Source organism: Monodon monoceros, unplaced genomic scaffold, assembly GCF_005190385.1.
Source record: "Monodon monoceros isolate NGI ecotype Baffin Bay Population unplaced genomic scaffold, NGI_Narwhal_1 Super_Scaffold_16, whole genome shotgun sequence".
In the NCBI taxonomy this organism is placed as follows: Eukaryota; Metazoa; Chordata; class Mammalia; order Artiodactyla; family Monodontidae; genus Monodon; species Monodon monoceros.
The window spans coordinates 34065646-34090623 of record NW_021703772.1 but is presented as its reverse complement, the minus strand read 5'-3'; the positions used below and the strand labels follow the sequence as shown (position 1 = coordinate 34090623).

The 24978-nt window shown below is 38.1% G+C and overlaps 1 protein-coding gene, 1 long non-coding RNA gene and 1 pseudogene across 3 annotated transcripts in view; 1 reads left to right on the top strand and 2 right to left on the bottom strand.

Annotated features, from left to right (window-relative positions):
- The window catches only part of C2CD6 (C2 calcium dependent domain containing 6), a 148031-nt gene that overhangs the window by 7594 nt on the left and 115459 nt on the right, over nucleotides 1-24978 (bottom strand). Inside the window, 1 exon segment of the mRNA XM_029225123.1 lies at nucleotides 660-734. Coding sequence (XP_029080956.1) covers nucleotides 660-734 — 75 coding nt within the window.
- LOC114896779 overlaps nucleotides 1-24978 on the top strand; it is a 65934-nt gene that overhangs the window by 648 nt on the left and 40308 nt on the right. For both annotated transcript variants that reach the window (XR_003793920.1, XR_003793919.1), the window contains exon 2: nucleotides 7254-7286. This is a non-coding gene — a long non-coding RNA (uncharacterized LOC114896779). The remainder of the gene's footprint in view (nucleotides 1-7253; nucleotides 7287-24978) is intronic.
- On the bottom strand, nucleotides 10416-11184 carry LOC114896778 (annotated as a pseudogene).

The following is a 24978-nucleotide window of genomic DNA, read 5'->3' as shown; positions in this document are numbered from 1 at the left end:
GTAGTAGATATTCCATTAAAAGTATCATAAATATTCTCTAAAGAGTGACTTGGGAACACAGATCATCTGCCTTTAAACCTGAGAGTTTTAACAATGATGATGAGTTCCACCTAGTCCTTAGCATGTTACAGTAGAAACTTGCTTTTTGATAAATATTATATATGCCTCAGAAATGGTAGAGAACAGTACAAAAAATTCTCAGTTACAGTGAAATGTCAGTGTAATAGCCATAGGCAGTTTTGTAAGCTCTGGGATCAGGCTATTCTATTATTGAAATAGCCTAGAAAATGAAGTCTCTTATTCAAACTCTTTGTTCATACAACTTCTCTATTATCCAATTAAAAAAAGCAAAATGTGAAATAATCAGCCTAGTATTTGTTTTAGTTCATATGGTTTTCAAATGCTAATTGATACCCAGGTGACAGCATAAGAATCCCTGTTTTTTTGTTTTGTTTTGTTTTTTGAGAAATACAGATTCCCAGGCTCCATTTCCAAACTGAGATTCATTAGGTCAGAGGTGGGACCTGGGAATATGTATTTTTGTAAAGATGGGTGAGTGTTTCTACTGGGTAGTCTGGCTTTGGAACCACTGAATTACATAAAGTATTACAGAAACCTAGTATTTAAGTATAGCTGATATTGGGATAAGAAAACAGTACCTGATATTTTGGCTTGAATTCTATATATTCTGGTTTGAAAGATGGTGAAATGTATTCTTTTGGTGAAAAAGCCACCTTATAAAAAGAGAAGTTTTAATTTTAGACTGCTTGTAATGAAAGGATATTTCCCAAAATAATTTTATTCCTTCAATAGTTATTAAAGATATTAAACATGTTAAAAACTAAATAAGTATTTTTCTCATAACTACCATAATTTGCATATAATCAAAAGAAATTTATATCAGAAATATATATAATCTTAGCTTCCCTGACACCATAATATTCACCCTATTGAATGTGTAAAATCAAAATAATGCTCAGCAACTTTAAGCAGAAACAAAATTGGAAAACAGAACTGTTAGAACAAATGTAATCTAATTCTAGAAGGTTGTGAAATGCTTTAGATAATAAATAGCATCTGATATTACACTGAGATAGCATTTTCAATGACTCGCAAGCTGTAATTGTTAAATGGGTACTTACTGCCTAAGGAAACACTTCGTACTAAATCAAGGTGTACAGGAACAATTATAGAATCACAGAACCACTGACATTTTAGAGATGGATGACACTTTAGAGATAATAAAGTCCTACTCTTTGTTTTACACAAAAATCTGCAGTTGAAATTATTGCCCTAAATTACCAGATGATTAGTAGCCTAAATCCTAGGCATCCTAAATTTTCATCTGATGCTCCTACTACCACACAATCAAGACTTCAGTGAAAGACAATGGTGCTTTGAAAACATCATAATGTTTAGAGAAAACTTGATACCATCTCTTTGCAGAACACTTAGTACTATAAACCGCTTTCCTACACATTTTCTCCTTTAGTTTGTAGGGGGTTCATTATATATCAAGTTAGTTCAAATAATTCAATGAATGACGCTTTCATAAGAAATACTTTTGGTTTAAGTGTTCATTAATATTAAGCAGTTAATAACATGACTTTATTCTTAAATCTTCAGCAGCTTCCTACGTTGTGTTATTCATTGCCCTCACACACTGACTCTAAATAATTTCTGCAAGTATCTCAGTATTCCCCACTATAGTTTCTCTCCAGGAAAATGTGTCTAACTCTGAATTCTAAAAATATATCTCGTACTTTTCCACACCTGTTCCTTTGCTCATTTTGTTTTTCTTTGCCTGAATTTTCCAAAATCTCCCTTAAAAACAGTTTAAATTCTAACATTTGAAAGTTTATTGCCTAAATGAATTTAGTAGAAAATTAAAATTAAAAGAAATATGTATGACAAGGAAGTGGAATAAAAAGTAGAGGAAGAAATATGATCTAATTTTTGTAAAACACACAAAACAAATAAATAACCCCCCCCAATATAAGCATGGAAAAATATATGAAAAGATACAGAATGTTAACATTGTTTTCTCAAGGGAGTAACTCTGGAGGAGAGGAAAGAGGACGCAATTAACTTTTACTCTGTTTAACTCTGTGTTATTGATTAGATAAACATACAATACTTTTGTTAGTTAAAAAATCCAGGATAGTTATATGAGAGGGAAGTGATCAGGATGCTAGAAAAGGACAAAAAAAAGAAGCCAATACAGGAGCTTCAAGATGGTAGACTGAACATGTGTGTTTACCTTCTCCTACTTCCCAAAGTTCCAGTAAATTAACAGAAAATAATATTTTCAAAAGAAAAATCTGATGACAAATTGAAATTATAATGGAGTAATCATGGTTCAGGCATACAAAAACAGAGTCAGGTGGCCACTGAGGATCTTGTCTCAGATAAGATCTGGTATCATTCAGTGGTCACTGCACCACCGAAAACCTGAACTTTCTCAGAACTGTACCAGACCCAAGGACACCACCAGCAGTATTCAGAACAATACCTGCCAGCTGCAAACTTACGGTCTTAAGGTCTCCCCTTGTAATTATGCAACCATTTCAGACCCCAACCAATCCTTACTTAACAAGCACCCTTACTTCTTGGCTGCTCCAATCATAATTCCTGATAAACAACTCATGTAACTAAATGTAACCTTGCAGTTTTTGCCTTTATAAGTCTCCCCCATTTTGTAGTCCAGTGGAACACAATTCAAGTGCTTGAATATGTGTCTCCCAGGCTGCAGTCCTAACAGACCTCAAATAAACACCTTCTATTTCAATCAGGTCTCCATTTCTGAAATTTTGGTTAACAAATCCCATTGGAATACTAGAAATCAGTAAGGTAACACACCAAGATCCAGAAAGTTGAGAAAGTTTGGAAAATAGGAAAGCAGATGGATTGACTTAATGGAAAACCCCCATCAAGAAAACCAGAGCTTTGGGACTTCCCTGGTGGTACAGTGGTTAAGAATCCGCCTGCCAATGCAGGGGACACGGGTTCGAGTCCTGCTCCGGGAAGATCCCACATGCTGCAGAGCAACTAAGCCCGGGTGCCACAACTACTGAGCCTGTGCTCTAGAGCCCGCGTGCCACAACTACTGAAGCCTGCGCATCTAGAGTCCATGCTCTGCAACAAGAGAAGCCACCGCAATGAGAAGCCCGGCACTGCAACGAAGCGTAGCCCCACTCGCCACAACTAGAGAAAGCCAGAGCGCAGCAACAAAGACCCAACTCAGCCAAAAATTAATTAATTAATTAATAAAAAGGAAAGAAAGAAAACCAGAGCTTTAAATAACAGAAATCAGGTAGGCCTGAGAAGCAATAAATTCAAGGTCAACATATACAAAGAGAATCAGAGGATGGTGCAATTGTCATAGTATTAATTAAAAAGCTGCATTTGGAACAGCTGGATCACTTGGACCCTTCTTTATCACTGTTCTCTTTCTCAGTGCAAACACAACATACATTGCTGGCAGCATTGTCTTTCCCCAATCACTCACCAAACACCAAAACAAACAACAACAAAACAAGCAAGACCAAAACTGCTCTCTGAGAAAGTGTGCAATCTGCCTAGGTGGGGACCCTGTATGAGTTTTGAGCCTTGGAAGAGCAGCAGAGCAGCAGAGCAGAGCTTACAGCCACTCACATTTTCACATCAGATAACTGAAGGGGGATAAAAAGGAAGGAAAGAAAGTTCTATTCAGGAGAGAAATACACTGGTTCTTTGGAAATGCTGTAGGGTCTCCAGCCATCCTGCCTGCCCTCTTCCATCCCCATATACCCTCCAGGGAAGCTGGCCTGTCACACAGAGAATACCTATACAACCAACATATTCCTTCATTCACAAATATAAAGTGAGCCAACAAAGCTCATCAGATATGAGGAAAATCAGTACATGTAAGTGAACGATCAATAAGAATAAACAGAACTAACCCCAGAGTAAATAGAGCTATTTCTGAGGAATGTAGGGGGAGGATGACCCTTGGAAAAGATTCTAAATAGTATCCTCAGAAATATCTAAAAGGGTATTATTGATTTCCACTTAGCTATATAATAGGCTTGTCAAATTTAATGTATACATAATAGATTCTAGATTACCACCCTGCTCCCCTCCCCCTCAAAAAACCCACAAAACCTTGGCTTTTCTCTGTTTTTCCTCATCTCAGGTAATGATGCTATCTACTGAATTATTAGACCAGAAACCTGTGTCACCCTATCTCTCCACCTTCTTCTTTTCATATATAACCCAGCATTAAGTTCTGTGGCTACTGGCTTCAAAATATATCAAGTATCCAATCACATCCGACCACCACCTACTACCACTGTAGCACAAGCGACCATCATCTTCCCAACAATAGTCTCTTAACTAGTCTCTTGCTCCCTGTGACAGAGAATGAGAGTTACTTTCCCAAAATACATATTATCTCAAGAACCTCAATTTTTTTAGGGGCAAAAACCCTTACTCAAAAAGCTGCATCTTCCAGCCTCCTTTAAAAGACAGGAGTGGCCATGTGACAAGGTTCTGGCCAACTACATATAATTGGAACTTGTCGGGAGAAGCTTCTGAGAGAATATCTTAAAACAGAGGCAGACTGAGCTGACAGGTACTTTTTTTTTTTTTTTTTTTGCGGTACGCGGGCCTCTCACTGTTGTGGCCTCTCCCGTTGCGGAGCACAGGCTCCGGACGCGCAGGCTCAGCGGCTATGGCTCACGGGCCCAGCCGCTCCGCGGCATGTGGGATCTTCCCGGACAGGGGCACGAACCCGTGTCCCCTGCATCGGCAGGCGGACTGTCAACCACTGTGCCACCAGGGAAGCCCATTTGTAGACTTTCTAATGATGGCCATTCTGACCGGTGTAGGGTGGTACCTTACTGCAGTTTTGATTTGCATTTCTCTAATAATTAGTGACGTTGAGCATCTTTTCATGTGTCTACTGGCCATCTGTATGTCTTCTTTAAAAGAGGTGAGATATTAATGCCAAAACTGTGCTTAATTTGTCCTTTAAGTGGGAATTCCATACAATGTTGATTTCATACACTAAATTCTATTATTAAAAAAAGTATTGACTTTTCACGCTTTTCTTTCATACTCATTCTATTATTTAAGTTTATTTTTAACATATTCCTTATGAAATCAACATTATATAGACTTGTCTTAATATTTTTATCTTTTTAAATTAAAGTAAATTTTTATTATTTTTTTGGCTTTGCCCTGAACCATGCGGGATCTTAGTTCCCCAACCAGGGATTGAACCCGTGCCCCCTGCAGCGGAAGCGTGGAGTCTTAACCACTGGACAACCAGGAAAGTCCCTCTGAATATTTTTATGTCAAACTACATGGTCATCCTTGTTGCCACAGAGGCAGAGGGTCAAGTTTGGCAACTACACCAAGGATTGAGGATATTATCCTCAAGAAGGGATACTGACAGACAAAAACATGTTAACTATGTGAACAATTAATAAATAGCGTTGAGGTAATCATCTATCCACTTCAGCAAAATTATCAATAGATCTTTACCTCATACCAAAAAAATTAAGTATAGATGGATTAAATATTTAAATATAAAAAAGTACACATAGTCCTTTTTTATATTTAAAAAAAGTATACATAGAAAAAGTATACATATATTTTAAAAAAGTATACATAGAAAATCAGCTAGGAGAATGCTGACATAATCTTGGAGAGGGGAAGGATAATCTAAACAAGATATAAACTAACAGCCGCAAAGGAAAAGCGGCCCGATTTGACCACATAAACAGTTCAAATTTCTATAAGGACACCGAAGAAGTAAAAAAAAAAAAAAATGCAGATAACAAACAGCATAGATAACAAAGCTTTTTTTTTTTTTTTTTTTTTGCGGTACGCGGGCCTCTCACTGCCGTGGCCTCTCCCGTTGCGGAGCACTGGCTCCAGACGCGCAGGCTCAGCGGCCATGGCTCACGGGCCCAGCCGCTCTGCGGCATGTGGGATCCTCCCAGACCGGGGCACGAAGCCGTGTCCCCTGCATCGGCAGGCGGACTCTCAACCACTGCGCCACCAGGGAAGCCCCAACAAAGCATTTTTATTCAAAATACATAAAGCATTTTCACACATAAATAAACACACAACCCAATTTGTAAATATGAGTAGAGATTATAAACAAATAACAGAAATACAAATGGATAATAAACACATGAAAACTGTTCACTCATTAATTCTCAGGAAAATGCAAATCAATAGAATATCATTTTTGTGCATCAAATTAACAAAAACAAAAATGACCAGGCTGTGAGATAATGGATATTTTCCTACATTTTGGGTGCAAATGCAAATAAGTAAATCTGGTTTAAAAGATAATCTGGTAGTATCTATCAAAAGTAAATATGCTCATATACTTTGATCCAACAATTCTGCTTCTCATATTTATCCTATTATATACTTGTATAGGTGAATAAAGATAATACTTAACCATTTAGCAAGTGACTATTATGTTCCAAACCCTTTAAAGTTCTTTGAAACAGATGATAGTATACTCATTTTGCGATGAGAAAACTGAAAGTCAGATGTAAATTGCCCAAAGTTATGTGACCATGGTAGTGGAAGAATCTGGATTTGAACCTAGATATTTCTTACGGTAAAATCCAAGCTCTTCTTCCTATATCCTAGTTTCCTATTCCTAATTCTCTTACCATCAACAAACACTGCTTTTCATTGGTAGATAAAATTAAATTCCCCATCCCCCCTACCTTTCTTCCACCCTGACCTTTGGGGAAATGATTTAGCATCCTGTCATTGTCAGGGTTTAAATAGAAATTTATTAAGCTATATCTTGAAAATCTTAATTTATGAAGGGGCTCTAAAAATGTGAAGGAACTATTGAAAGACTGTCACCTGAATCAGCTATGAGTTGAAAGAGACGTTAGTCCTTTCCAATTCAGATTAGCACTCCAGAAGTTTGTCTCAAAATACTGCATTTCTTTAACACACTACCTTGGTTCATAAAAAAACTCTTCTTTTAACTTCAAACTTCAAAGTTTATTTTACCATAGATTCTGAAGATTTTGTGACTTGTTTATGAAGCAATTAGCTTAGACTTTTAGGAATTTGTTCTAGAACTCTGATATGTCTTCAATTTATAAGCCTGTTGCCCTAGGTGATAGATTCTTTCACCTTTCTAAGTCTGTTGATTTTATGTAACATGTTTTATGGGTTACCCACTGAATTTATCTTGTTCAACTTAATTTAGTTTTATCTGTCATATACAGGTCTGACTACCACCCTTAAGAAAAATATTTAAGGTAAGTTTTCTTTTTCTTTAAAAAAAATTAAACTCTTGACCATGTACCTTTTATCCAGTTTCCCTCAACAGTAACATCTTGCAAAACGATGTAATATCAATATCACAACCAGGATATTGACATTGTACAGTTAAGATGCAGACATTTCCACAAGGATCCCTAATGTCCTTTTAGAGTCACACCCATTTCTTTCCTGTATCCACCTCCTACTTAATGCCTGGCAACCACTAACTTGTTCTACATTTATAATTTTGTAATTTCAAGAATTTCATATAAATGAAGTCATATAGCATATAATATTTGGGGATTGGCTTTTTTTCACTCAGCATAATTCTCTGGAAATTCATCCAGGTTGTTGTATATATCAAAGGTCCTTTGTATCGTTGAGTATTATTCCATGGCATGGAGGTAGCACAGTTTATTTAGCTGTTCACCAATTAAAGAACATTTGTGTTGTTTCCACTTTTTGGCTACTATGAATAAGGCTGCTATAAATATTTGTGTTCACGGTGTTTTTGTGTGTGTGATCATAAGACTTAATCTTTCTGGGATAAATGCCCAAGAGTATAATTGTTGGGTTACATGGCAGTTGCATATTTAGTTTTTTGAGAAACTACCAAACTGTTTTCAGGAGTGGTTATAAAATTTAAAATTCCCATCAGCAATTTCTCTACATTTCACCAGCACTTAAATTTATTACTGTTTTTTATTTTAGGTAAGAGACTTAGGTCAAGGTTTGGTTTTGTTTGCCCATGGATGTGCAATAGCTCCAGCACTACTTCTTGAAAAGGCTATCATTCCTCCATTAAATTGCTTTTGCATCATTGTCAAAAATCAGTTGGGCATACTTTTGTGGGTCTATTTCAGGGATGTCTATTCTGTTCCATTGATCTTTGTGTCTCTCTCTCCTCTAATACCACACTATCTTGACTCTTGATTACTGTAGCTTGATTACTGTAGCTAGTAGGCCTTAATTAGGTAAAGTGATTCCTCCCATTTTCTTCTTTTTAAAGATGATTTTAGCTATTCTAGGAGCTGTGCCTTTCTATACACATTTTAGAATGATCTTGTCTATATTTACAAAGAGCTGGTATTTAGATAGAAATTACATTAAATCTATAGGTCAATCTGGGGAGAACTGACATCTTTACTATGTTGTTTTCCAATTCATGAATATGGTATGTGTATTTATTTAGGTCCTTGACTTCTTCCGTCAACATTTTGTGATTTTTATCATCTAGATCCTGTACATGCTTTGTTAGATTTAAAAGTATTTAGTTTTCTTTGGAGTTACTATAAATGTTATTGTGTTTAAAATTTTTGTTTCCACATGTTCATGTTAGTATGTAGAAATGCTGCTGATTTTTAAAAATTGAAGTATAGTTGATTTACAATGTTGTGTTAGTTTCAGGTGTATAGCAAAGTGATTCATTTGTGTGTGTGTGTGTGTGTATATATTCTTTTTTAGATTCTTTTCCCTTATAGGTTATTATAAAATATTGAGTATAGTTCCCTGTGCTATATGGTAGAACCTTGTTGCTTATGTATTTTATGTATAGTACTGTGTATATGTTAATCCCAAATGCCTAATTTATCCCTCCCTCCACCTTCCCCTTTGGTAACTGTAAATCTTTTTTCTACGTCTGTGGATCTATTTCTGTTTTGTAAATAAGTTCATTTGTATCATTTTTTTTAGATTCCACATATAAGCAATATCATATGATATTTGTCCTTCTCAGCCTGCATTACTTCACTTAGTATGATAATCCCTAGGTCCATCCATGTTGCTGCAAATGGCATTATTTCATTCTTTTTTATGGCTGAGTGTTAAAATGCTGTTGATTTTTGCATTTGGAATTTTTATCCTTTAAACTGCTCAACTCACTTACTAGTTCTTGTAGGTTTTTTTGTAGACTCCTTGCTATTTTACATAGATAACTTTTTCATCTGAAAATAGAGACAGTTTGATTTCTTCTTTTCCGATCTGTGTGACTTTTATTCCCCTTTCCTGCTCTATTACAATGGCTAAAACTTGCAGTATTATATTGAAAAAGAATAATAAGAGCAGACATACTTGCCTTGTTCCTGATCCTGGAAGGAAAACCTTCAGTCTTTCACCATTAAGTATAATGTAATATGGAGGTCTTGTAGATGCTCTTTATCTAGTTGAGGAATTTACCCTCTAATACTACCTTGTCGAGAGTTTTACATCATGATTGGGTGTTGAATTTTGTGAAGAACTTTTTTTGTATCAATTGATATGATCATATGATTTTTCTCCTTTATTCTGTTGGTATCATAGGTTACATGGACTGATTTTCAAATGCTGAACCAGCCTTGCACACCTGAAATACTTACCATTTGCCATTGTATATAGTTCTTTTTATACATTACAGTATTGGTGTGCTAATATTTGGTTGAAGATTTATGCATCTAAGTTCATGAGAGATATTAGTCTGTAGTTTTCTTTTTTTGGTAATGTCTTTATCTTGTTTTGGTATCAGAGTAATACTAGCTTCATAAAATGAGTTGGAAAGTGTTCCTTCCTCTTCTCTCTCAGAATAGGTTGTGTAAAATTAGTGTTTTGGTTTTTTTTTAACGTTAGTAAAGTTCTCCTGTGAAACCATCTGGGCCTGGACATTTCTTTTCCAGGAACTTTTAAATTACCAATTCAATTTCTTTAATGGCTACAGGACTATTCAGTTTAATTCATCTTGATTTAGTATGTGGTTTTCTGGACTTGGTTCATTTCTTCTAAGTTATGAGCATAAAAATTTTTGTAGTATTTCCTTGTTATCTTTTTAATGGTTGCATATATGTATGTAGTGGTATATCAGGTTTCATTCCTGATTTTGGTGATTTGCATCTTCTTTTTACCTTTGTCAGTCTTGTTAGAGATTTATCAATTTTATGGATTATTTTGAAGAACAAGCTTTCTTTGTTTCATTGATTTTTCTCTATTTTTTTAAAATTTTCAGTTTCACTGATTTCTGTTTTTTTTTATTATAAATGATTTATTTATTTATTAACATAGAGGAAGCTTGGTGGTGGATATGTAGGCATGTGGTGTTTTTATGACTGAGTTAAAGTTCAGGCTCTCTTTCTTATAGAATGTAAATGTGTACCAACACATGTATATGTAATTGTTATAAAAATTAAGCTTAGTCACTAAAAGAAGATTTGCTGTCTGAACTTTCTTCTATATTTTTTTCACCTTCACCATCAGGCACTGGAGCATCTGGCCTCTCTAGAAGATCTGGGTCTAGTCCTTCTGATATCATTTTGTTTCTTACTGCCATCACTGGAATACCTACCCATTTTGAGATATCTGGCATATCTTAGATCCTTGGCTACAGTTAAGATATTTTCTGGTGTTACTTCACTTTCCTGTGGTCCAGAGTCTTGTAAACTGTTCTGCTGTGATTGCTCTGAAGTGGTTTCAGAATGTGTTTCATTTGTGATCCTAGTGACACTTATAGGAGATACTTCAAACGTGACATCATCTAGCCCTGGGATAGATGACAAGTTTGCATCTAAAATATTGAGAGTTGTTTCAATTTGCTGGATACAAAGAGAAAGGTCTGCCAGTTTCTCCTCACAAACTGTAGAAAATCGGTTGAGAAACTGTACACTGTGTAGCACAAATTGGTTTAGAAATGCCACCGTTCTGTTCTGTTGAACAGCTGGCACCTTAGTCAGGTCTATGCCTGACCCCATGAGAGGAAGCCCATCCTCATCCATCTCCTCTCTGTTCTTTATTATTTCCTTCATTCATCTTTTTGGATTTATTTTGCTCCTTCTTTTTCTAAGCTCTTGAGGTGTGGGAGCTTAGCTTATTAATTTGAAAGTTTTCCTCTTCCAATGTATGCATTTAGTGCTATACATTTCTCTCAGTGCTGCTGTTTTAACTGTCTTAACAATTTTGATATGTTATATGTTCATTTTTATTCTATGTATTTTTTATTCCATTTGAGATCTCCTCTTTGACCCAGGGATTATTTAGAAGTGTGTTTTAAAATTTCCAAGTGTTTGGAGATTTTCCTGTTGTCTTTCTGTTATTGATTTCTCATTTGATTCTGTGTTCTGTATGCAAGACAAAGATGGCCTCTGTGTATTGCCACCCCACCCACCCCAGGTTGTTTACCTATTCACAGCAGGCTGAGACCCATTAGCTCAAAAGTCTGCCAGCACCAGAATAAAATTTGTACACATCCAATTATTTTAAACACAACCAAATAAGCAGATTTTTTAACTATTTAGAGCCTGCCTGCTTTATATACTCAAGAAACTGTGCCCAGCATATACTAGCCATAGGTAAAATAAACCCTGGGGTTATAAAGACCCCAAGACTCTGCTGCCTTTTGGGGTTCCTGACCCAGAGACTCCCTTCCAGGCTGCTGAGTGAAATCACCTAGAGATGTAACCCTCTCTCTGATATCCCTCTCCTCTAGGAATGTCCTTGTCTTTCTCTCCGAGTATTGGCCTCTGTGCGGTAGCCTCTAGATGGTCTCATGCCGTGAGAAACTTCCCCCACATGCAAACCTGTCGAAGTGTCACTCAAATAAAGCTGTGTGTGCTACTGCCACCTCCTGGTCAAATGGTTTTCCTTGATCAGCCCCCAAATCCCTTGAACTCCCTATATTCCATTATGGTCAGACAGCACCACTTCATATAGTTTTAATTATTTTAAATGTGTTGAACTTGGTTTTATGGTCCAGGATGTGGCCTATCTTAGTGAATGTTCCATGGGCACTTGAAAACACTGTGTACTCTGCTATTGTTGGATAGAGTGTCAGTTAGATCCTGTTGGTTTATTGTGTTGTTAAGGTGTTCTATATTCTTGCTGATTTTCTGTCTAGTAGTTCTATATTTACTGAGAGTGAGGTGTTGACATCCCCAAATATATGGGTGGATTTTATTACCTCTTTCAGCTCTATCATGTAATGTCATGCTTTGTTACTTTAGTATTGTTATGTCTTCCTGGTGGAGTGACACTTGTATTATTATATAACATTCCTCTTTATCTCTAGTAATTTTCTTTGCAAGTAAGTCTATCTACTTTATTTGATATTAATATAGCCCTTGTTGCATTTAATAACTTATATATATATATATATTTTTTTTTTTTTTTTTTGCGGTACACGGGCCTCTCACTGTTGTGGCCTCTCCTGTTGCGGAGCACAGGCTCCGGACGCGCAGGCTCAGCGGCCATGGCTCATGGGCCCAGCCGCTCCGCGGCATGTGGGATCTTCCCGGACAGGGGCACAAACCCGTGTCCCCTGCATCGGCAGGAGGACTCTCAACCACTGCGCCACCAGGGAAGCCCTAATGATTAAATTTTGAAGTCACATCTTTTCCCATTCTTTTGCTTTTAGTTTACATATGTCATTGCACTGATATTTGAAGTTAATTTCTTGTGGACAACATGTTGTTGGATTATGTTTTTGATTCACACTGCCAACTGTCTTTTTTTTTTTTTGGCTGTGTTGGGTCTTAGCTGTGGCATGCGGGATCTTTCGTTGTGGTGTGTGGGCTTCTCTCTAGTTGTGGTGTGTGGGCTTCTCTCTAGCTGTGGTGTGCGGGCTTCTCTCTAGTTATGGCACATGGGCTCCAGAGCGCGTGGGCTCTGTAATTGCGGCATGCGAGCTCTCTAGTTGTGGTGTGCAGGCTTAGCTGTCCCATAGCATGTGGGATCTTAGTTCCCCGACAGGGGTCGAACTCGTGTCTTCTGCATTGGAAGGAGGATTCTCAACCACTGGACCACCAGGGAAGGCCCTGTCTTTTTTTTTTTAATTGAAGTATAGTTAATTTACAATGTTGTGTTAGTTTTAAGTGTACAAAAAGTGATTCAGTTATACATACATACATACATACATATATATATATAATCTTTCAGATTCTTTTCCATTGTAGGTTATTACAAGATATTGAGTATAGTTCCCTGTGCTATACAGTAGATTTTGCTGTTTACCTATTTTATATATAGTAGTGTGTATATGTTAACCCCAAATTCCAAACTTATCTCACTCCCACCCAACACTATCCCCTTTGGTAACCATAAGTTTGTTTTCTATGTCTGTGAGTTTATTTCTGTTTTGTAAATAAGATCCTTTGTATCATTTTTTAGATTCCACATATAAGTGATATCATATGATATTTGTCTTTCTCTCTCTGACTTACTTCAGTTAGTATGATAATCTCTAGGTCCAACCATGTGGCTGCAAATGGCATTATTTCATCCTTTTCAATGGCTGAGTAATATTCCATTTTATATCTGTACCTACCACATCTTCTTTATCCATTCATCTGTTGATAGACAAATAGGTTGCTTCCATGTCTTGGCTATTGTAAATAGTGCTGCTATGAACACTGCGGTGCATGTATCTTTTCAAATTAGAGTTTTCTCTCAATATATGCCCAGGAGTGGAATTGCTAGATCGTATGGTAGCTCTATTTTTAGTTTTTTAAGTAACCTCCATACTATTCTCCATAGTGGCTGTATCGATTTACATTCCCACCAACAATGTAGCAGGGTTCATTTTTCTCCACACCCTCTCCAGCATTTATTATTCATAGACTTTTTAATGATGGTCATTCTGACTGGTGAAAAGTGATACCTCATTGTAGTTTTGATTTGCATTTCTCTAATAATTAGTGATGCTGAGCATCTTTTCATGTGCCTCTTGGCCATCAGTATGTCTTCTTTGGATAAATGTCTATTCAGGTCTTCTGCTCATTTTTTGATTGGGTTGTTTGTTTTTTTGTTATTGAGCTGAATGAGCTGTTTGTATATTTTGGAGATTAATCCCTTTTTGGTCATGGCATTTGCAAATATTTTCTCCCTGTCCATAGATTGTCTTTTTGTTTTGTTTATGGTTTCCTTTGCTGGGCAAATGCTTATAAGTTTAATTAGGTCCCATTTGTTTATTTTTTATCTTTATTTCCATTACTCTGAGAGAAGGATCCAAAAACATATTGCTGCAATTTATGTCAAAGAGTGTTCCACCTACATTTTCCCCTAGGTGTTTTATAGTATCTGGTCTTACATTTAAGTCTTTAATCCATTTTGAGTTTATTTTTGTGTTTGGTGTTAGAGAATGTTCTAATTTCATTCTTTACATGTAGCTGTCCAGTTTTCCCAGCACCACTTATTGAGGAGACTGTATTTTCTTTATTGTATATCCTTGCTTTCTTTGTCATAGAGTAATTGACCATAAGTGTGTGGGTTTATTTCTGGGCTTTCTATCCTGTTCCATTCATCTATGTCTGTTTTTGTGCCATTACCATACTGTTTTGATTGCTGTAGCTTTGTAGTAGAGTCTGAAGTCAGGGAGCATGATTCCTCCAGTTCCAGTCATCTTTCTCAAGATTGTTTCAGCTATTTGGGATCTTTTATGTTTCCATACAAATTTAAAAACTTTTTGTTCTACCTGTGTGAAAAATGCCATTGGTAGTTTGATGGGGATTGCATTGAATCTTCAGATTGCCTTAAGTAGTATGGTCATTTTAACAATATTGATTCTTCCAATCCAAGAACATGGTATATCTTTCTGTCTTCAATTTCTTTCATCAGTGTCTTATAGTTTTCAGAGACAGATCTTTTACCTCCTTAGGGAGGTTTATTCCTAGGCATGTTATTCGTTTTGATGTGATGGTAAATGGGATTGTTTCCTTAATATCTTTTTCTGATCTTTCATTGTTAGTGTATAGAAATGCAACAGATTTCTGTATATTAATTTTGTATCCAGCAACTTTACCATATTCATTGATGAGCTCTAGTAGTTTTCTGGTAGCATCTTTAGGATTTTCTATGTATAGTATCATGTCACCTGGAAACAGTGACAGTTTTACTTCTTCTTTTCCAATCTGGATTCTTTTTATTTCTTTTTCTTCTCCGATTCCTGTGACTAGGACTTTCAAAGCTATGTTGAATAAAACTGGCAAGAGTAGACATCCTTGTCTTGTTCCTAATCTTAGAGGAAATGCTTTCAGCTTTTCACTGTTAAGAACGATGTTGGCTGTGGATCTGTCATATATGGCCTTTATTATGTTGAGGTATGTTCCCTCTATGCCCACTTTCTGGAGAGTTTTTATCATAAATGGGTGCTGAAATTTGTCAAAAGCTTTTTCTGCATCTATTGAGATGATCATACGGACTTTTCCTTCAATTTGTTGATGTGGTGTATCACACTGATTGATTTGTAGATATTGAAAAATCCTTGCATCCCTGGGATAAATCCCACTTGATCATGGCGCATGATTCTTTTAATGTATTGTTGGATTTGGTTTGCTTGTATTTTGTTGAGGATTTTTGCATCTATGTTCATCAGTAATATTGGCCTATATATTTTTTTAATATCTTTGTCTGGTTTTGGTATCAGGATGATGGCGGCCTCATAAAATGAGTTCAGAAGTATTCCTTCCTCTGCAATTTTTTGGGAATAGTTTGAGAAGGATAGGTATTAACTCTTCTCTAAATGTTTGATAGAATTCGCCTGTGAAGCCATCTGCTTCTGGACTTTTGTTTTTGGAGAGTTTTTAAGGTTTTTTTTTTTGTTTTTTTGTTTTGCCATACGTGGGCCTCTCACTGTTGTGGCCTCTCCCGTTGTGGAGCACAGACTCCGGACGCGCAGGCTCAGCGGCCATGGCTCACGGGCCCAGCTGCTCCGCGGCACGTGGGATCTTCCCAGACCGGGGCACGAACCCGTGTCCCCTGCATCAGCAGGTGGACTCTCAACCACTGCGCCACCAAGGAAGCCCCTTTTGGGGAGTTTTTAAATCACAGTTTCAATTTCAGTACTTGTGATTGGTCTGTCCAAATTTTCTATTTCTTCCCAGTTCAGTCTTGCGAGACTGTATGTTTCTAAGAATTTGTCCATTTCTTCCAGGTTGTCCATTTTATTGGCATTTAGGTGCTTATAGTAGTCTCTTATGATCCTTTGTATTTCTGTGGTGTTCATTGTAACTTCTCCTTTTTCATTTCTAATTTTATTGATTTGAGCCCTCTCCCTTTGTTTCTTGATGAGTCTGGCTAAAGGCTTATCAATTTTGTTTATCTTTTCAAAGAACCAGCTTTTAGTTTCATTGATCTTTTCTGTTGTTTTCTTCATCTCTATTTCAGTTATTTATGCTCTGATCTTTATGATTTCTTTCCTTCTACTAACTTTGGGACTGAACCTGGGGCCCTGGCAGTGACAGCAATGAGTCCTAACCACCGGACTGCCAGGGAATTCCCTATTTTTTTAATTTAATTTTTATTTTTTAATGGGGGTGTAGTTGATTTACAATGTTGTGTTAATTTCAGGTGTATAGCAAAGTGATTTAGTTATACATATATCCATTCTTTTTCAGATTCTTTTCCCATATAGCTTATTAAAGAATATTGAGGGCTTCCCTGGTGGTGCAGTGGTTGAGAGTCCACCTGCCAATGCAGGAGACATGGGTTCGTGCCCTGGTCGAGGAAGATCCACATGCTGCGGAGTGGCCGGGCCTGTGAGCCATGGCCGCTGAGCCTGCACGTCCAGAGCCTGTGCTTCGCAACAGGAGAGGCCACAACAGTGAGGGGCCCACGAACTGCAAAAAAAAAAAAAAAAAATATATTGAGTAGAGTTCCCTGTGCTGTACAGTAGTCCTTTTTGATTATCTACTTTATATATAGTAGTGTGTATATGTTAATCCCAATCTCCTAATTTATCCCTCCCCCAGCTTTCCTCTATGGTAACCATAAATTTGTTTTCTATATCTGTGAGTCTGTTTCTGTTTTGTAAATAAGTTCATTTGTATCATCTTTTTAGATTCCACATATAAGTGATATCATATGATAGTTCTCTTTCTCTGATTTACGTAGTATGATAATCTCTAGGTCCATCCATGTTGCTGCAAATGGCATTATTTCATTCTTTTTTTAATGGCTGAGTAATATTCCATTGTATATATCTACCACATAAGTGGGTCTCTTGTAGACAGCATATATATGGGTCTTATTTTTGTATCCATTCAGCCAGTCTATATATTTTGGTTGGAGCATTTAATCCATTTACATTTAAGGTAATTATTGATATGTATATTCTTATTGCCATTTTGTTAATTGTTTAGGATTTGTTTTTGTAGGTCTTTTTTCTTCCCTTCCTCTTCTGTTCTCTTTTCTTGTCATTTGATGACTATCTTTAGAGTTGTGTTTGGATTGCTATTTCTTTTGTGTGTGTGTATCTATTGTAGATTTTTGGTTTGCAATTACCATAAGGTTTTGATATAACAGTCTGTATATATCCAAGATTGTTTTAAGTTGCTGGCCTCTTAATTTCAAATGCATTTCCAATATCCTACACTTGTACTCTCCTCTTCTCATGATTGCTGGTTTTGATAGCATATTTGTGTATGGATCATTTCCTACCTTTATTGCATGTTTGCCTTTACTAGTGAGCTTTCCCATTTGTAATTTTCTTGTTTCGAGTTGTGTCCTTTTATTTTCTGCCTAGAGAATTTCCTTTAGCATTTGTTGTAAAGCTGGTTTGGTGGTGCCGAATTCTCTTAGCTTTTGCTTGTGTGTAAAGCTTTGAACTCCTCTGTCAAATCTGAACGAGAGCCTTGCTGGTTAGAGTATTCTTGGTTGTAGGTTCTTCCCTTTCATCACTTTAAATACATTGTGCCACTCCCTTCTGGCCTGCAATTTCTGCTGCAGTTTCTGCTGAAAAATCAGCTGATAACCATATGGGGATTCCCTTGTATATTATTTGTTGCTTTTCCCTTGTTGCTTTTAATTTTTACCTTTGTCTTTATTTTTTGTCAGTTTGATTAATAGTGTCTTGGTGTGTTCCTTCTTGGGTTTATCCTGTATGGAACTCTTACCCACTTCCTGGATTTGGGTGACTGTTTCCTTCCTCAGGTTAAGGAAGTTTTCAGGTAATACCTCTTCAAATATTTTCTCAGGCCCTTTTTCTCTCTCTTCTCCTTCTGGGAACCCTCTAATGCAAATATTAGTGTGCTTGATGTTGTCCCAGAACTGTTGTCTTAAACTGTCATTTCTTTTTTATTCTTTTTTCTTTCTTCTGTTTGGCAGCAGTGATTTCCACTACTCTGTCTTCCAGCTCACTGATCTGTTCTTCTGCCTCATTTAGTGTACTATTGATTAATTTTAGTGTATTTTCCTTTCAGTTATTGTATTCTTCAACTCTGTTTGGTTGTTCTTTATATTTTCTAATTCTTTGTTAAAAACTTCTAATTTCTCTCTCTGTGCACCCATTCTCCTCCCAAGTTCTTTAATCATCTTTACGATCATTACTCTGAACTCTATTTTGGTTAGATTGCCTATCTCCATGTCACTTAGTTCTTATTCCGGGGTTTTATCTTGTTCCTTCGTCTGAAATATATTCCTTTGTGTAAATTGCTATTTGTATTTTTATGTATGTGGTAGGTTGGTTATGTTTCTCAACCTTGGAGAAGTGGCCCTCTGTAGGGGATGTCCTATGTGTCCCAGCAGTGAACTCCTCTCTCGTCACCCAAAGGCCAGGGGCCAGCTGGTCCCCGGGCAGTGTCCAGCCTGAGTTTGTGGACTCCGTCTGCAGGCTGCAGGACTGTAGTTTTCTTACTCCTAGTGTATGCCTCCTGGTGGGTGAGGCTTGTCTAGAGACTTGTGCAGGTTTCCTGCTGGGAGGGGTTGGTGACTGCTCCCTGGTGGGTGGGGCTGGGTCTTGGTCCTCCAGTGGGCAGGGTCATGTCTCAGGGCATATGTAGAGGCAGTTTTGGGTTTAGGAAGTCTTTAGGCAGCCTGTCTGCTGATGGGTGGGGCTGTGTTTGTTGTTTAGCCTGAGGCATCACAGCACTGGAGCCTGCAGGCTGTTGGCTGGGGCAGGTCTTGGTGCCAAAATGTCTGTCTCCAGGAGAACTCGTGCAAATGAATGCCCCCTGATATATCGACCACCAGTGTCTATATCCCCATGGTGGTCCACAGCTGCTCCCTGCCTCCCCAGAAGACCTCTAAGACCAGCAGGTAGGTCTGGCTCAGGCTCCTCTCATATTACTGCTTTTGCCCTTGTTCTCAGTGCATGTGAGATTTTGTGTGCACCCTTTAAGAGGGCAGTCTCTGTTCCCCCTAATCCTGTGGAACTCCTGCAATCAAGCCCCACTGGCCTTCAAAGCCAAATGCTCTGGGAGCTCCTCTCCCTGGTGCCAAACCCCTGGGCTGAGGGTCCTAACATGGGGCTCAGGACTCTCCTGTGGGAGAACCTCTGTAATATAATTATCTCCAGTTTGTGGGTCACCTACCTGGAGGGTATGGGGTTTGATTATATCTAGAGTCCGCCTCTCCTACCAGTCTCATTGTGGTTCCATCTTTATGTCTTTAGATGTAGAGGGTCTTTTCTGGTAGGTTTTAATTTTTTCTTTTAATTAATTAATTAATTAGCTGTGCCAGGTCTTAGTTGTGGCATACAGGTTCTGCGCTGAGGCTTGTGGGATCTTTAATTGTGGGATTCAGGATCTTTTAGTTGCAGCATGCAGGCTCTTAGTTGCGGCATGTGGGATCTAGTTCCCTGACCAGGGATCAAACCTGGGTCCCCTGCGTTGGGAGTGTGGAGTCTTAACCACTGGACCACAAGAGAAGTCCCCAGTCTTCTTCAACGATGGTTATTCTGCAGATTGTTGTGACTTTGGTGTGCTCATGAGAGGAGGTGAACTTCGGGCCCTTCTATTCTGCCATCTTAGTTGCTCTCTCTCAACTGTGTCTTTTAAATGGTGTATTTAGACCATTTATCATTTACTAAATTTCCATATCAGTTATCAATGACATGTTGGGACTTAAGTCTGCCATTTTGTTATTTATTTTCTATTTGTTTCCTCTATTTCTCATTCCTTATTTTCTCTTTCCTTACCTTCCTGTGGGTTGTTTGAATAGTTTTTAGGATTCCACATTGGTTTATAGTTTTTCAGTACATTGTTTTGGGGTTTTTTTGGTTTGTTTATTTATTTATTTATGGCTGTGTTGGGTCTTCGTTGCCATGCGCAGCCTTTCTCTAGCTGCAGTGAGCAGGGGCTACTCTTCGTTGCAGTGCGTGGGCTTCTCATTGAGGTGGCTTCTCTTGTTGCAGAGCATGGGCTCTAAGTGCACAGGCTTCAGTAGTTGTGGCGCACGGGCTTAGTTGCTTCGTGGCATGTGGGATCTTCCCGGACCAGGGATCAAACCTGTGTCCCCTGCATTGGCAGGCAGATTCTTTTTTTCTTTTTTTTAACATCTTTATTGGAGTATAATTGCTTTACAATGGTGTGTTAGTTTCTGCTTTATAACAAAGTGAATCAGTTATACATATACATATGTTCCCATATCTCTTCCCTCTTGTGTGTCTCCCTCCCTGCCACCCTCCCTATCCCACCCCTCTAGGTGGTCACAAAGCACGAGCTGATCTCCCTGTGCTATGCGTCTGCTTCCCACTAGCTATCTATTTTACGTTTGGTATGTATATATGTCCATGCCACTCTCTCACTTTGTCACAGCTTACCCTTCCCCCTCCCCATATCTTCAAGTCCATTCCCTAGTAGGTCTCTTTATTCCTGTCTTACCCCTAGGTTCTTCATGACCTTTATTTTTCATCTTAGATTCCATATATATGTGTTAGCATATGTTATTTTTTTTTCTCTTTCTGACTTACTTCACTCTCTATGACAGACTCTAGGTCCATCCACCTCACTACAAATAACTCAATTTCGTTTCTTTTTATGACTAATATTCCATCGTATATATGTGCCACATCTTCTTTATCCATTCATCTGCTGATGGACACTTAGGTTATTTCCATGTCCTGGCTATTGTAAATAGAGCTGCAATGAACATTTTGGTACACGACTCTTTTTGAATTATGGCTTTCAAAGGGTATATGCCCAGTAGTGGGATTGTTGGGTCGTATGGTAGTTCTATTTTTAGTTTTTTAAGGAACCTCCATACTGCTCTCCATGGTGGCTGTATCAGTTTACATTCCCACCAACAGTGCAAGAGGGTTCCCTTTTCTCCACACCCTCTCCAGCATTTATTATTTGTAGATTTTTTGATGATGGCCATTCTGACTGGTGTGCGATGATATCTCATTGTAGTTTTTTGTGTGTGTGTGTGGTACGCGGGCCTCTCACTGTTGTGGCCTCTCCCGCTGCGGAACACAGGCTCCGGACGCGCAGGCTCAGCGGCCATGGCTCGCGGGCCCAGCCGCTCCGCGGCATGTGGGATCTTCCCAGACCGGGGCACGAACCCGTGTCCCCTGCATCGGCAGGCGGACTCTCAACCACTGCGCCACCAGGGAAGCCCCTCATTGTAGGTTTGATTTGCATTTTTCTAATGATTAATGATGTTGAGCATTCTTTCATGTGTTTGTTGGCAATCTGTATATCTTCTTTGAGAAATGTCTATTTAGGTCTTCTGCCCATTTTTGGATTGGGTTGTTTGTTTTTTGATATTGAGCTGCATGAGCTGCTTGTACATTTTGGAGATGAATCCTTTGTCAGTTGCTTCATTTGCAAATATTTTCCTCCATTCTGAGGGTTGTCTTTTCGTCTTGTTTATGGTTTCCTTTGCTGTGCAAAAGCTTTTAAGTTTCATTAGGTCCCATTTGTTTATGTTTTATTTCTATTTCCATTTCTCTAGGAGGTGGATCAAAAAGGATCTTGCTGTGATTTATGTCATTGAGTGTTCTGCCTATGTTTTCCTCTAAGAGTTTGACAGTGTCTGGCCTTACATTTAGGTGTTTAATCCATTTTGAGTTTATTTTTGTGTATGGTGTTAGGGAGTGTTCTAATTTCATACTTTTACATGTACCTCTCTGGTTTTCCCAGCACCACTTATTGAAGAGCCTGTTTTTTCTCCACTGTATATTCTTGCCTCCTTTATCAAAGATAAGGTGACCATATGTGTGTGGGTTTATCTCTGGGCTTTCTATCATGTTGCATTGATCTAGATTTCTGTTTTTGTGCTAGTATCATACTGTCTTGATTACTGTAGCTTTGTAGTGTAGTCTGAAGTCAGGGAGCCTGATTCCTCCGGCTCCGTTTTTCTTTCTCAAGATTGCTTTGGCTATTCAGGGTCTTTTGCGTTTCCATACAAATGGTGAACTTTTTGTTCTAGTTCTGTGAAAAATGCCAGTGGTAGTTTCATAGGGATTGCATTGAATCTGTAGATTGCTTTGGGTAGTAGAGTCATTTTCACAATGTTGATTCTTCCAATCCAAGAACATCGTATATCTCTCCATCTATTTGTATCATCTTTAATATCTTTCATCAGTGTCTTATAATTTTCTGCATACAGGTCTTTTGTCTCCTTAGGTAGGTTTATTCCTAGATATTTTATTCTTTTTTGTTGCAATGGTAAATAGGAATGTTTCCTTAATTTCACTTTCAGATTTTTCATCATTAGTGTATAGGAATGCCAGAGATTTCTGTGCATTAATTTTGTATCCTGCTACTTTACCAAATTCATTGATTAGCTCTAGTAGTTTTCTGGTAGCATCTTTAGGATTCTCTATGTATAGTATCATGTCATCTGGCAGGCAGATTCTTAACCACTGCACCACCAGGGAAGTCCCAGTATATTGTTTTTTACAGTTTTCTTAGTGGTTGTGCTCGGTATTATAATATCTTCACTTAACTTATTACAACGTACTGGTATTGATATTTTACCCCTTTGAGTGTAGTATAGACATCTTACTTCCATTTAGGCACTTTAATCCTCCCTACTTTTAAAAAATAATTGTCTGTCTTAAGTATTTCCCCTACTTACATTTCACATTACAGCAGATGGTGTTATAACCTTTGCTTCACTCATCACATATTATTTAAAAACTCTTGAGAATTAGGATAGTCTCCAATATTTGCCCATTCTGATGTTTCTTTCTTTCTGTAGTTCCAGTCCTTTTTCTGTTATCATTTTCTTTCTTTTTAGAGAATTTCCTTTAGGCATTCATCAAGGGTATGTTTGCTACAAACAAATTCTCTTACTTTTCCTTTGTCTGAGAATGTCTTTATTTCCCCTTTACTTCTGAATTTTTGCTGGGTATATAATTTACAGTTGCCAGTTCTTTTCTTTTCATACATGAAAAATATTGTGCCACATCCTCTGGCTTCCATTATTTTAAATGAGAAAATCACTGTCATTCAAATAGGTATTCCCTGGTAGGTTTCTATTCCCTACAGTTTTCATTGTTTCTCTCTGGCTGCTTTCAAGAAAGTTTTTCTTTAATTTTTAGAAGTGTAATGATGCCTTGCATTTCTTTGGGTTTATCCTCTTTGGGCTTTGCTCAGCTTCTTTAATCTATAGGTTTATGTTTTCCACCAATGTTGGGATGTTTTCAGCCATTATTTCTTTGAATAATTTCTCCTTCCCTTCTTCTCTTTCTCCTCCTCCTCCCTACCCTCTCCACTTCTGGGATTCTAATAATATGAATGTTAACTATTCTGTTACTGTTCCACAGATCCCAGAAATTGTTTATTTTTTTTCAGTCTATCTTCGTTCTGTTGTTCAGATTGGGTGAATTCTACTGATATTTTTTCAAGTTCACTACTTCTGTCCTCTGTCATTTCCACTCCACTACTGAGCCCAATCAATGAGATTTTAATTTTCGTTATTGTCTTTTTCAATTATATAATTTCCATTTGGTCTTTTTTATAACTTGTATTTCTCTGCTGATAATTTTTTGTTTTTTCATTTGTTTCAAGAGAATTTATGACTGATGATGAAGCATTTTTATGGTGGTTATTTAAATTTCTTTTAGATCATTTCAACATCTGACTCATCTTGGTGTTGGCATCTGTTCATTATCTTTTCTCATTGATGTTGTGGTTTTCCTAGTTGTTGGTATGACAAGTGATTTTCTTTTTTTTTTAATATATAAATTTATTTATTTATTTTGGCTGCCTTGGGTCCTCATTGCTGTGCATGGGCTTTCTCTAGTTGCGGTGAGCGGGGGCTACTCTTTGTTGCGGTGTGCGGGCTTCTCATTGCGGTGGCTTCTCTTGTTGTGGAGCAAGGGCTCTAGGTGCGTGGGCTTCAGTAGTTGTGGATTGTGGGCTCTAGAGTGCAGGCTCAGTAGCTGTGGGGCACGGGCTTAGTTGCTCTGCGGCATGTGGGATCTTCCCGGACCAGGGCTCAAACCCGTGTCCCCTGCATTGGCAGGTGGATTCTTACCCACTATGCCACCAGGGAAGCCCATGACAAGTGATTTTCAATCTTATTCTGGACACTTTGGATCTTATAAGACTCTGGATCTTTTGAAATATTTTTTTTAGCAGGCAGTCACTCTGTTGAGATGTAGCATGGGGCCAGCCAGGTGGGTGTGCATGTTTGGTATCCCACTAGGCTCCCCTGACACCACCCCAGCAAAAATGGGGCAGTGACTCACACTAACTTGTTGCAAACAGGTGGGATGGACATTGAACACCTCCCCCCTGCCCAGTTGGCATCTTTCCAGTGAAAGTGGGGCAGCTACTTGAATCATCTCTTGCTTCCAAGTGTGGGTGTAAGGTCATTTCTTCACTAGGCCCCTTGACAACAAGGAGTAAAAAGGGAGAAGCAAAGTGCCATGTAGCCTGCCTCTCACCACCTAGTTTTTCCTCATTGACACCAGGTGGGGTGGAGGCTCAGTTCCCCAGTGGATCCTCCTGACAGTGAAGAGGATGAAGTCTAATGCTGATTAGGACCACACTGCACAGCCTCATTAAA